At 43.7% G+C, this 14,536-nt stretch overlaps 1 protein-coding gene across 1 annotated transcript in view; it reads right to left on the bottom strand.

Moving 5' to 3' along the window:
* Positions 1 to 1,566: 1,566 nt before the first annotated feature.
* cd59a (CD59 molecule (CD59 blood group) a) overlaps positions 1,567 to 14,536 on the bottom strand; it is a 15,779-nt gene continuing 2,809 nt past the window's right edge. The window contains exons 3-6 of the mRNA XM_083758543.1: positions 11,764 to 11,848; positions 11,161 to 11,262; positions 9,912 to 9,985; positions 1,567 to 3,731 (exon numbers count right to left, since the gene is read on the bottom strand). Coding sequence (XP_083614669.1) covers positions 3,609 to 3,731; positions 9,912 to 9,985; positions 11,161 to 11,262; positions 11,764 to 11,818 — 354 coding nt within the window. The 5' untranslated portion in view covers positions 11,819 to 11,848 and the 3' untranslated portion in view covers positions 1,567 to 3,608. The remainder of the gene's footprint in view (positions 3,732 to 9,911; positions 9,986 to 11,160; positions 11,263 to 11,763; positions 11,849 to 14,536) is intronic.

Here is a 14,536-nt window from a genome sequence, read left to right as displayed (position 1 = left end):
ATTAAGACATTCTCTTCAGTTTGGTCGAAATATTTACCGACATACATGTCAATAATATTGCATCATCAATATGACGAACATAATATAAGTACAACTCCCGATCCAGAGTTAACTTTGAACACACCAATAAATAATAGAATTTCCTGGCTTGTAGAGATTCAAAATCACACCCTTGTGAAGTGAGGGGCGCTAATATATTAAAGTCTAACTCATGTTGATTAGGTGATGTAATGGTGATGTAAAACAAACGGTGCCAACACAAACATTAAATGTCATTAAGAATAAAGAGACAATATGACATAATGAGTTACAAAATGACATAGGTTTTCCCTTCATTGTCAATGGCAAACATTGAACTAAAGACAAACATTAAACCTGTCCTCAAAAATACGTCGGCAAAGGTTTTTCACCCGACTTTACAAGACTTAACTGGGTCTTTGACCCTTATAGCTGTCACCAACAATTGGACTTTACATCATTAAAGGGACACTTCACCCTTTTTGCAAAATAATATATGTTAATGACGGTTAGAGGATTTAGAACACTTTCCTGGGGGTCTTTATGTGTGCAAGAAGCATTCAGGTCCACTTAGAAAACAATGTTCTTTGAATGGATGGTTCCTACTGGCCCACCCATAATGGTTTGAATGGTTGGAAGGTTATTACTGGCCCATCCATAATGGTTTGAATGGTTCTTACTGGCCCACCCATAATGGTTGGAAGGTTATTACTGGCCCACCCATAATGGTTTGAATGGTTATTACTGGCCCATCCATAATGGTTTGAATGGTTCTTACTGGTTTCTTAAATCATGGTATAGTGGACAGTAGAAAACAAAAAGAAACTCATCCTCTACAACTCCCAGGTCACAAAGAGCACCCAGTCGCTGCTCCTCAGGAAAGCCAGTATCTACAAATGGGAATATATTAGGACAAACCCCGCTGGAAAACCACTACTAGACCACTACTGTCCACTAGGGTGACCACATGTCCCTCTTTGCGTGGGACAGTCCCTCATTTTTAAGACTTTTCAGGCGTCCCACAAATTGAGACCCTGTCCCACATTGTGACTGGCAGGCAATTGCATCAGTGTTCAAATACCCTAATAGTTTAGTCCCCTAATAGTTGGCCTTCTGTTGTAAAGCTCTCTCATTGACTCTTCCTGCAAGATAACAGGCTTAAAAAGCCTGTTAAAATAGCATACAAATAAAAATAAAGCATGATTTTAAAACAAAATGTGAGACACCAGAGGAGTTTATTAATGATAGCCAATAGGCCTATATGGTCGAATATGACATCAAGGCATTTAATATAGCACTCAAATAGCAACTCAAGTAGTGAGTTGCTAACCCGGTACTGCAGTATCGCTTGTGTGGGACAAGTGGGATGGGGGGACGGGGTGTCCCCCCATCCCACTTGTCCCACACAAGCCATACTTCTGTCCCTCAAATGAACAGTTTGGATCTGGTCACCCTACTGTCCACCCTACTGTCCACCCTACTGTCCACCCGCACATCCACAAGGAAACATCCTCACAAAGGACAGAAGCCAAAAACACGATTATTTATTTACATTTATTGATATATTTAATGCAGATTTGGAATGTTTTGAATTACTGATGCATTAAACGTGGAAACGGCGGGGGGGGGGGGGGGGGGGGAACTTTCAGCCAGGCACCTTAATTAAAAGCCAGTGATTCTCAAACTGTTCGTCTTAATCGTCCAATTAAGGCACCAGCCGGATTACATTGTTACTTTATATAGGGAAGTAACCCGACTCCGCCAGATGGAGGCAGTATTGAGTTCACAAGTTCCCTCCTCCTGCCTGCATCTGGGCTCTCTCTATATATATCCCATTCTGACCTGAGATCAGATTCATACGAGGTTTCCCACTGGACACACATTGGTCTGATTAACCCATTCTGACCCGTTCAGAGTGGGTTAAGCAGAAACGATGAATATATATATATATATATATATATATATATATATATATATATATATATATATATACTCCGATAAGAATAAGGTTCGGAGTACATCGTCTCTGCCCGAGAGAGACCAGACTCCCTTCTGGCAGAATGCAAACGTTGTCCAGCAGGGGGAGTGGTTTCCACCAGAGGCTAATACGGAAGAAGTACCGCAAAAGAACATGACGTTGACGCCTTATACAAGTCCGTTTACATTTCTCCGTGAATGAAACAAGGGTTGTGATTGGTCGAATTATATCATATCCGGGTGGAAATACACCTGGCGGATGTTCCGGCCCGATACACTCTCTGCCTTAGATCGTGGCCAGGCTTTCCTTTTTTTTTTTTAAAGATATTTTTTTTTGCGGCTTACGCCTTTTATTGATTTTTTAAGGGACAGATAGTAGGCTGACAGGAAACGGGAGAGAGATGGGGGGATGACATGCGGTAAGGGCCGTGTCGGGACCGGGAGTCGAACCCGCGGCACACCGCGACTGGATCACCAGTCCGGTGCCCAGACCGTTACGCTACGGCCTGGGCCGGCCAGGCTTTCCTCTTCGCAGGCGAGTAAAAGGCTTTGGACCGAGGCTAATGGAACCTTACATTTATCAGATCATGTGGGAGTGGGGTCCCGACCCACAGGTTGAGAACCACTGCTCCAGACTGTATAGTTTATGCCTTCGTTTGTGTTTCTATTTAGTGCGTTTGTGTTTTAGATATACAGTTAAGAGTCGTTAGTGTATATGGCACGACTGCACCCTCTGCTGGATGAAAAGGGTGCAGTGCAACCAGTGGCTCCCAAACCCGTTACCTCCAGAACCCTGAACACATTGACTGACCACCACTCTGCCAGAGTCAATTCATTGATTAATCCACTCTGCCAGAGTCAATTCATTGATTCATCCACTCTGCCAGAGTCAATTCATTGATTAATCCACTCTGCCAGAGTCAATTCATTGATTAATCCACTCTGCCAGAGTCAATTCATTGATTAATCCTCATGCCTTTTCAACTCGTCAGAATATAAGCTTTCAGTATACGATGGATTTCCCCCGAGCGTTGGAAAACACAGAGGTGCGTCTGTAGTTCCAGCAACAAAGAAAAATGTGTCATCGCGACCCTCCATTCCCTAGTTATTGGCAGTTGAATAGAGCATGTATCGCCAAAAATGCAGAAGAGAGAACACGAACGCCAAGAAAAAGCCATTTCTCCAATTCCAACAGCGGACGGTGGCAGTTTCACATGATTTCCTATTTGCTAGAGAGTCGACGTCTTTGGCAGTCAATGTGTTTTAAGAGACATGTGATGTGTTTATATATAAATTTCCATTTTATTTTTGAAAGTCTTTCAGAATAAATATTGCACAAAATGTTGGAATAAAAGAAAAACTTATATAACCCATAAAAATGGGAAAATAGGCCCCGCCCACAGTTTGGGAAACACTGGTGCGTTCTTTCTGTTGTTTTTTACAGTGTGTTTCTATTGTTTCCATTTGATGTGTGCGTTTGGTTGTCAGAACGGGTTTAGTGTGAATGTTATTTGTATTTAGTGTGTGTGTGTGTATATATGTGTATTTAGTGCATGTGTGTGTGTGTGTGTGTGTGTGTGTGTGTGTGTGTGTGTGTGTGTGCGCGCGTGTGTTCACTGTGTCCACCAATAGACTATGCCCACGGAGGCCAGTAGACCAATCAGAGAGCTGGTGGCTGAAGAGGGGGCGGAGTTACACAGGTCAGAGTTGCAGCACTTGAAGGTAAAACTGGAGACCTGAAACGATTAAAAGAAACCATTAAATATTATTCAGAAATGACACTTCTAACTATTCTAGTATTACAGCATTATATATACACATGCTGGCCACATCCCTTTGGGATATGGGAACAAATCAATGGTGCCCCATCCCTTTGGGATATGGGAACAATGTTGCCCCATCCCTTTGGGATATGGGAACAAATCAATGGTGCCCCATCCCTTTGGGATATGGGAACAATGTTGCCCCATCCCTTTGGGATATGGTAACAATGCTGCTTGTTGCCTAGAGCAGTGGTTCCCAAACGTTTTCACGTCAAGGACCCCCAAATTGAAAGCCCGTGGACCCACATTTGAAGAGATATGCCAGAGACCCCCATTTGAAGAGATATGCCTTTTAAAAAAAAAAAATATTTCAATTTTCCAGCCATTCAGTTGCAAAACAAAATCTTTTTTCTTTTTGGGGGAGGACTCCCCAAAATAATCCGGCGACCCCCCCTGGGTCGCGACCCACAGGTTAAGAACCCGTGCCCTAGGCCAAGGGTGCCATGGCAGACACTAACATGGCAGACACTAACATGGCAGACACTAACATGGCAGACACTAACATGGCAGACACTAACATGGCAGACTCTAACATGGCAGACTCTAACATGGCAGACTCTAACATGGCAGACTCTAACATGGCAGACTCTAACATGGCAGACTCTAACATGGCAGACTCTAACATGGCAGACACTAACATGGCAGACTCTAACATGGCAGACACTAACATGGCAGACTCTAACATGGCAGACTCTAACATGGCAGACACTAACATGGCAGACTCTAACATGGCAGACTCTAACATGGCAGACTCTAACATGGCAGACTCTAACATGGCAGACACTAACATGGCAGACTCTAACATGGCAGACTCTAACATGGCAGACTCTAACATGGCAGACTCTAACATGGCAGACTCTAACATGGCAGACACTAACATGGCAGACTCTAACATGGCAGACTCTAACATGGCAGACACTAACATGGCAGACTCTAACATGGCAGACTCTAACATGGCAGACACCAACATGGCAGACTCTAACATGGCAGACTCTAACATGGCAGACTCTAACATGGCAGACACTAACATGGCAGACACTAACATGGCAGACTCTAACATGGCAGACTCTAACATGGCAGACACTAACATGGCAGACTCTAACATGGCAGACTCTAACATGGCAGACACCAACATGGCAGACACCAACATGGCAGACACCAACATGGCAGACACCAACATGGCAGACTCTAACATGGCAGACACTAACATGGCAGACTCTAACATGGCAGACACTAACATGGCAGACTCTAACATGGCAGACTCTAACATGGCAGACTCTAACATGGCAGACTCTAACATGGCAGACACCAACATGGCAGACTCTAACATGGCAGACTCTAACATGGCAGACACTAACATGGCAGACTCTAACATGGCAGACTCTAACATGGCAGACTCTAACATGGCAGACTCTAACATGGCAGACACTAACATGGCAGACTCTAACATGGCAGACTCTAACATGGCAGACTCTAACATGGCAGACTCTAACATGGCAGACTCTAACATGGCAGACACTAACATGGCAGACACTAACATGGCAGACTCTAACATGGCAGACACTAACATGGCAGACTCTAACATGGCAGACTCTAACATGGCAGACACTAACATGGCAGACTCTAACATGGCAGACTCTAACATGGCAGACTCTAACATGGCAGACTCTAACATGGCAGACACTAACATGGCAGACTCTAACATGGCAGACTCTAACATGGCAGACTCTAACATGGCAGACACTAACATGGCAGACTCTAACATGGCAGACTCTAACATGGCAGACTCTAACATGGCAGACACTAACATGGCAGACTCTAACATGGCAGACTCTAACATGGCAGACACTAACATGGCAGACTCTAACATGGCAGACACCAACATGGCAGACACCAACATGGCAGACACTAACATGGCAGACTCTAACATGGCAGACACCAACATGGCAGACACCAACATGGCAGACACTAACATGGCAGACTCTAACATGGCAGACTCTAACATGGCAGACTCTAACATGGCAGACTCTAACATGGCAGACTCTAACATGGCAGACACTAACATGGCAGACTCTAACATGGCAGACACTAACATGGCAGACACTAACATGGCAGACTCTAACATGGCAGACACTAACATGGCAGACTCTAACATGGCAGACACTAACATGGCAGACTCTAACATGGCAGACTCTAACATGGCAGACTCTAACATGGCAGACTCTAACATGGCAGACTCTAACATGGCAGACACTAACATGGCAGACTCTAACATGGCAGACTCTAACATGGCAGACACTAACATGGCAGACTCTAACATGGCAGACTCTAACATGGCAGACACTAACATGGCAGACTCTAACATGGCAGACTCTAACATGGCAGACTCTAACATGGCAGACACTAACATGGCAGACTCTAACATGGCAGACACTAACATGGCAGACTCTAACATGGCAGACTCTAACATGGCAGACACTAACATGGCAGACTCTAACATGGCAGACACTAACATGGCAGACTCTAACATGGCAGACTCTAACATGGCAGACTCTAACATGGCAGACACTAACATGGCAGACTCTAACATGGCAGACACCAACATGGCAGACTCTAACATGGCAGACACTAACATGGCAGACTCTAACATGGCAGACACTAACATGGCAGACACTAACATGGCAGACACTAACATGGCAGACTCTAACATGGCAGACACTAACATGGCAGACTCTAACATGGCAGACACTAACATGGCAGACACTAACATGGCAGACACTAACATGGCAGACTCTAACATGGCAGACTCTAACATGGCAGACTCTAACATGGCAGACACTAACATGGCAGACACTAACATGGCAGACACTAACATGGCAGACACTAACATGGCAGACACTAACATGGCAGACTCTAACATGGCAGACTCTAACATGGCAGACTCTAACATGGCAGACTCTAACATGGCAGACACTAACATGGCAGACTCTAACATGGCAGACTCTAACATGGCAGACACTAACATGGCAGACACTAACATGGCAGACTCTAACATGGCAGACTCTAACATGGCAGACTCTAACATGGCAGACTCTAACATGGCAGACACTAACATGGCAGACTCTAACATGGCAGACTCTAACATGGCAGACTCTAACATGGCAGACTCTAACATGGCAGACTCTAACATGGCAGACACTAACATGGCAGACTCTAACATGGCAGACACTAACATGGCAGACTCTAACATGGCAGACTCTAACATGGCAGACTCTAACATGGCAGACTCTAACATGGCAGACTCTAACATGGCAGACTCTAACATGGCAGACTCTAACATGGCAGACACTAACATGGCAGACACTAACATGGCAGACTCTAACATGGCAGACACTAACATGGCAGACTCTAACATGGCAGACACTAACATGGCAGACTCTAACATGGCAGACTCTAACATGGCAGACTCTAACATGGCAGACACTAACATGGCAGACACTAACATGGCAGACTCTAACATGGCAGACACTAACATGGCAGACACTAACATGGCAGACTCTAACATGGCAGACTCTAACATGGCAGACTCTAACATGGCAGACTCTAACATGGCAGACACTAACATGGCAGACACTAACATGGCAGACACTAACATGGCAGACTCTAACATGGCAGACTCTAACATGGCAGACACTAACATGGCAGACTCTAACATGGCAGACTCTAACATGGCAGACTCTAACATGGCAGACTCTAACATGGCAGACTCTAACATGGCAGACTCTAACATGGCAGACTCTAACATGGCAGACTCTAACATGGCAGACTCTAACATGGCAGACTCTAACATGGCAGACACTAACATGGCAGACTCTAACATGGCAGACTCTAACATGGCAGACTCTAACATGGCAGACTCTAACATGGCAGACACTAACATGGCAGACACTAACATGGCAGACTCTAACATGGCAGACACTAACATGGCAGACTCTAACATGGCAGACTCTAACATGGCAGACACTAACATGGCAGACTCTAACATGGCAGACTCTAACATGGCAGACTCTAACATGGCAGACTCTAACATGGCAGACTCTAACATGGCAGACACTAACATGGCAGACTCTAACATGGCAGACTCTAACATGGCAGACTCTAACATGGCAGACACTAACATGGCAGACTCTAACATGGCAGACTCTAACATGGCAGACTCTAACATGGCAGACACTAACATGGCAGACTCTAACATGGCAGACACTAACATGGCAGACTCTAACATGGCAGACTCTAACATGGCAGACACTAACATGGCAGACTCTAACATGGCAGACACCAACATGGCAGACACCAACATGGCAGACACTAACATGGCAGACTCTAACATGGCAGACACCAACATGGCAGACACCAACATGGCAGACACTAACATGGCAGACTCTAACATGGCAGACTCTAACATGGCAGACTCTAACATGGCAGACTCTAACATGGCAGACTCTAACATGGCAGACACTAACATGGCAGACTCTAACATGGCAGACACTAACATGGCAGACACTAACATGGCAGACTCTAACATGGCAGACACTAACATGGCAGACTCTAACATGGCAGACACTAACATGGCAGACTCTAACATGGCAGACTCTAACATGGCAGACTCTAACATGGCAGACTCTAACATGGCAGACTCTAACATGGCAGACACTAACATGGCAGACTCTAACATGGCAGACTCTAACATGGCAGACACTAACATGGCAGACTCTAACATGGCAGACTCTAACATGGCAGACACTAACATGGCAGACTCTAACATGGCAGACTCTAACATGGCAGACTCTAACATGGCAGACACTAACATGGCAGACTCTAACATGGCAGACACTAACATGGCAGACTCTAACATGGCAGACTCTAACATGGCAGACACTAACATGGCAGACTCTAACATGGCAGACACTAACATGGCAGACTCTAACATGGCAGACTCTAACATGGCAGACTCTAACATGGCAGACACTAACATGGCAGACACTAACATGGCAGACACTAACATGGCAGACTCTAACATGGCAGACACTAACATGGCAGACTCTAACATGGCAGACACCAACATGGCAGACTCTAACATGGCAGACACTAACATGGCAGACTCTAACATGGCAGACACTAACATGGCAGACACTAACATGGCAGACACTAACATGGCAGACTCTAACATGGCAGACACTAACATGGCAGACTCTAACATGGCAGACACTAACATGGCAGACACTAACATGGCAGACACTAACATGGCAGACTCTAACATGGCAGACTCTAACATGGCAGACTCTAACATGGCAGACACTAACATGGCAGACACTAACATGGCAGACACTAACATGGCAGACACTAACATGGCAGACACTAACATGGCAGACTCTAACATGGCAGACTCTAACATGGCAGACTCTAACATGGCAGACACTAACATGGCAGACTCTAACATGGCAGACTCTAACATGGCAGACACTAACATGGCAGACTCTAACATGGCAGACTCTAACATGGCAGACTCTAACATGGCAGACTCTAACATGGCAGACTCTAACATGGCAGACACTAACATGGCAGACTCTAACATGGCAGACACTAACATGGCAGACTCTAACATGGCAGACTCTAACATGGCAGACTCTAACATGGCAGACTCTAACATGGCAGACTCTAACATGGCAGACTCTAACATGGCAGACTCTAACATGGCAGACACTAACATGGCAGACACTAACATGGCAGACTCTAACATGGCAGACACTAACATGGCAGACTCTAACATGGCAGACACTAACATGGCAGACTCTAACATGGCAGACTCTAACATGGCAGACTCTAACATGGCAGACACTAACATGGCAGACACTAACATGGCAGACTCTAACATGGCAGACACTAACATGGCAGACACTAACATGGCAGACACTAACATGGCAGACTCTAACATGGCAGACACTAACATGGCAGACTCTAACATGGCAGACACTAACATGGCAGACTCTAACATGGCAGACTCTAACATGGCAGACAGAACGTTAGACTTACGTGAGGAAACATCTGAGAGAGTCGACCGTACTCGCAGTCTGAATATTTCAGACACTGACGGAACGTCTGACCACCTGAAAAATGAAATCATGAAATCAAACAAATTATGTCCATATTTATTATCTCACAAAACAGGACGGAAAAGTGAGGACGCAAATTGTGATTGGCCGGAATGAGATGCATTATGATGTATGATGTATGATGATAAGAGCGCCCCTCACTTCACACAGGTGTGATTATATTTTTAGCGTCCCTTCCTGTTCGGCACGTCGAAGCAGACCAATGGTTTACCATCCAACAGATGACCAAGAAGAAGACAGGTTTATATTTTAATGGTTTACCATCCAACAGATGACCAAGAAGAAGACAGGTTTATATTTTGGTAACTATAGCAACTAAAGTTTTCAAATAATTGTATTGGGAGTAAAAGTGCAATATGTTGCCTCTGAGATGTAGTGGAATAGAAGTAAAAGTATTGAAAATAAAATACGTAAATACCTCAAAATGATCAATACTCAAAAGAGTACCCATTCAGATACCCACATTCAGAATGAGGAGTACCCATTTATTCATCATCTTAAAATGATTCAGAATGAGCAGTACCCATTTATTCATCAGCTTAAAATGTACATGTGTTATGGTTGATTCATTCATTCTTAAAATGATTCAGAATGAGCCGTACCCATTCATCATCTTAAAATGATTCAGAATGAGGAGTACCCATTTATTCATCATCTTAAAATGATTCAGAATGAGGAGTACCCATTTATTCATCAGCATAAATGATTCAGAATGAGCAGTACCCATTTATTCATCATCTTAAAATGTACACGTGTTATGGTTGATTCAGAATGAGGAGTACCCATTTATTCATCAGCATAAATGATTCAGAATGAGCAGTACCCATTTATTAATCATCTTAAGTTAAAATGATTCAGAATGAGCAGTACCCATTTATTCATCATCTTAAAATGTGTTATGGTTGCAATTCTGTCTGCTCGTTTCTTGTCATCCTGAATCCTGTGTGAGATCTAAAGAACGACGCTAACCCTGAACATGCATTTTGTATTTACTAAAGAGCTGGAGGGACATTTGAGACTCGTGTTACTGAACAAACACTGTAGCAATTATTTAACACTTATTTTAACAAAGGAAACTCACTTACGCTATAGCTGTTATACCACCTTTAAATTAATAAAATGACTATGATACAGAGTCAGACAGACAGACAGACAGGCAGGCGTCTTACCTCTCTGGTAGAGAGTGAGACAGGCATCGTCATAGCTACACTCTTTTTGTTTGGTACAGCTGCCCGTGTAATCCTTACAGCTGACGCACCTTATAGCTGACCCTGTACACACGCACACGCACACGCACGCACAGTCGCACACGCACGCACGCACGCACGCACGCACGCACACACACACACACACACACACACACACACACACACACACACACACACACACACACACACACACACACACACACACACACACACACACACACACTTTAGTTCTTTATTTGAATCGGCACATCACAATTATTATAATTTTACAGGGAAACAAATATAATGGGGTTGACAGTTCATGGGCACCTAAGGATACACATGGCGCCTTCTCCTCCACACAGACAAAACAGAGCAATAATATAGGCCTATATATTTAGCAAGTTGTTTTGGCTTTGCTCTTCATCATGCCAGCTATAGTTACACCACTCGTGGTCAGTTTATTTATGTACTGTACATGGCCCAGGCTTCCAAATATCAGTATGTCAAATCTACATCGATAATACCCAAGGTTTGTTACAAGGTTTGACAATTACATTTGTATTCATAATAAAACAAACGTACCCAGTCCCATCAGAGCACAGAACAGCAGCAAGCAGAATCCCAGGGAGCACTTCATTTTCACCTCAGCACGGTACAGGAACACACACTGTAAAGTAGACCATATATACACATGATACAATTTACAATTTAGGCATTTAGCAGACGTTCTTGATCCAGAGCGACTTACATTTAAGCAAAAACAAAAGCATGTCATACATCACATATATAAATAGTTATCATGAATCGTGTATAAACTAAGAACGTTATAGTGGAGTATCTATGTCAACTATACATACTATACTATATTATATATTATACAATATACATGTGTACTATAAAGTGCTATGACTACATATAATGCAATTCTAGTGCGGTCTACGTAACGAGCTATAAGTCTGTCTAAAATACTATCTAAGTCGACATAAAGTGCTATCTAAGGGGCCAGGCTAGAGTAAGTGCTACGGGCCATGATGGAGTCTGAAAAGGTGGGTTTTCAGACTACGGCGGAAGATTGGGAGTTTAGGCTGCAGTTCTGACTGCAATGGGAAGTGCATTCCATAGTTTTGGAGCCAGAAGGGAGAAGAGTTTGGGACGTGTGGAGCGTTGTTGTCGCAGCGTTTCAAGTGAAGGTGATACAGAGACAGACAGACAGATTTCACAAACTAATAAACATCGCATCATCAAATCAATAAATGGTCCATAATCCTTTTAACCACTTGAACTCTAGCATCCATATTATGGGGCAAACATTATATCCACAAATAAAGTCTGATCTACAAGTTCGTAAAGCCTACTTTGGCGACATTCTGCGTAAAGATATTTGGTGTAAAACAGGAAGAAATCGACCCAAATCCAACTGTAATTGAGGTGGGGTTTCATTAAGAGCACAGGTTTAAATGGTTAAAGGTGTTATTTCACTTTCAAACATGTTTGAAAGTGTCATTAACCCATTCTGGGCGGGAACCCCTTTTGGTGTTAGCATTAAGCTTTAGCTATTGAAAAATAGCAGATCTACAAGCTCATAGTGGGCGCTACGAGCTTGTAGGTCTGCTAAGACATTTATAGAATCTGATCAAAATGGGTTAATTTCATGGTCTACTCAGGCTTTTGTGTTTCTCCCAGGACAGTTGAAGTTGCTCGATTCAGTATTTAGATATTAATGTTATCAGACATGCCCCCCCCCCCCCCTCCTATTCAAACTCCATTCAAATTAGCCTTGGTCTTCCCAGCCTTACTCATCTGCGAAGAGAAAAGCCTGGTCACAACCTAAGGCAGAGAGAAAAGCCTGGTCACAACCTAAGGCAGAGAGAAAAGCCTGGTCACAACCTAAGGCAGAGAGAAAAGCCTGGTCACAACCTAAGGCAGAGAGAAAAGCCTGGTCACAACCTAAGGCAGAGAGAAAAGCCTGGTCACAACCTAAGACAGAGAGAAAAGCCTGGTCACAACCTAAGGCAGAGAGAAAAGCCTGGTCACAACCTAAGGCAGAGAGAAAAGCCTGGTCACAACCTAAGGCAGAGAGAAAAGCCTGGTCACAACCTAAGGCAGAGAGAAAAGCCTGGTCACAACCTAAGGCAGAGAGAAAAGCCTGGTCACAACCTAAGGCAGAGAGAAAAGCCTGGTTACAACCTAAGGCAGAGAGAAAAGCCTGGTCACAACCTAAGGCAGAGAGAAAAGCCTGGTCACAACCTAAGGCAGAGAGAAAAGCCTGGTCACAACCTAAGGCAGAGAGAAAAGCCTGGTCACAACCTAAGGCAGAGAGAAAAGCCTGGTCACAACCTAAGGCAGAGAGAAAAGCCTGGTCACAACCTAAGGCAGAGAGAAAAGCCTGGTCACAACCTAAGGCAGAGAGAAAAGCCTGGTCACAACCTAAGGCAGAGAGAAAAGCCTGGTCACAACCTAAGGCAGAGAGAAAAGCCTGGTTACAACCTAAGGCAGAGAGAAAAGCCTGGTCACAACGCTTATCAGCGGAAGTGTCGGTCCAGAAACATCCGTCAAATGAATTTCCCCCGGAATACGATATTCTTTCCGACCAATCACTTCCACGGAGAATATAAACTGATTTGTAAAGCATCAACGTCATTTGACTTGAGCAGTAGGCCTACCCAAAATAAATGGGTCTGGTCTTAATAAATAAATGGGTCTGGTCTTAATAAATAAATGGGTCTGGTCTTGCCCAGCGTGATTCAAATCATGTTAGATTCATTGAAAACACCCGCCATTGGTTCTGGTGTCTGATATTGTCCTGATCTGGCTGTGCTTTTCACCCCCCCCCCCCCCCCCAAAATAAATAAATAATGAAAAAAGTAATTGAAAAAATAGCCCCCTCATGAATTACAATGGGTTTGACAATTATATGTCGGATAAAAGATAACTAAATAACGCAAATAAACAGTCTGCAGCAACGTAAAAACAGCCTAAGTAGTTAACCATTTAGACCCGAGTTAAAAACATTCACATTGAAAGAATATATATTCAAAGATTTGCGCCACATTTTTATGATTTCTCAAAAATAGCAGACCTACAAGCTCGTAGCGCGCCACTCGGTGGCGCGCTATGAGCTTGTAGATCTGCTATTTTTCAATAGCTAAATTATAACATAATGTTTAAAACACCAAAAGGGGTTAATGACCCAAAGTGAAAGTGAAGTATCGTTGACCCATTGAGACCAGGAACACACCCGTGTCAGTTTTATACTTTGGCTGTTAAAAAATAGCAAGCTGTAGATCTGTAATTTCTTTAGAAAAACAATGACAATTTGTGCAAATCTTTGAATATATATGTTTAACGCAATTTC

Source organism: Protomyctophum parallelum (genome assembly GCF_964188405.1).
Source record: "Protomyctophum parallelum genome assembly, chromosome: 23".
Classification (NCBI taxonomy): domain Eukaryota; kingdom Metazoa; phylum Chordata; class Actinopteri; order Myctophiformes; family Myctophidae; genus Protomyctophum; species Protomyctophum parallelum.
The sequence above is the reverse complement of the archived record's forward strand: the minus strand, read 5'-3'. Positions and strand labels throughout refer to the sequence as shown.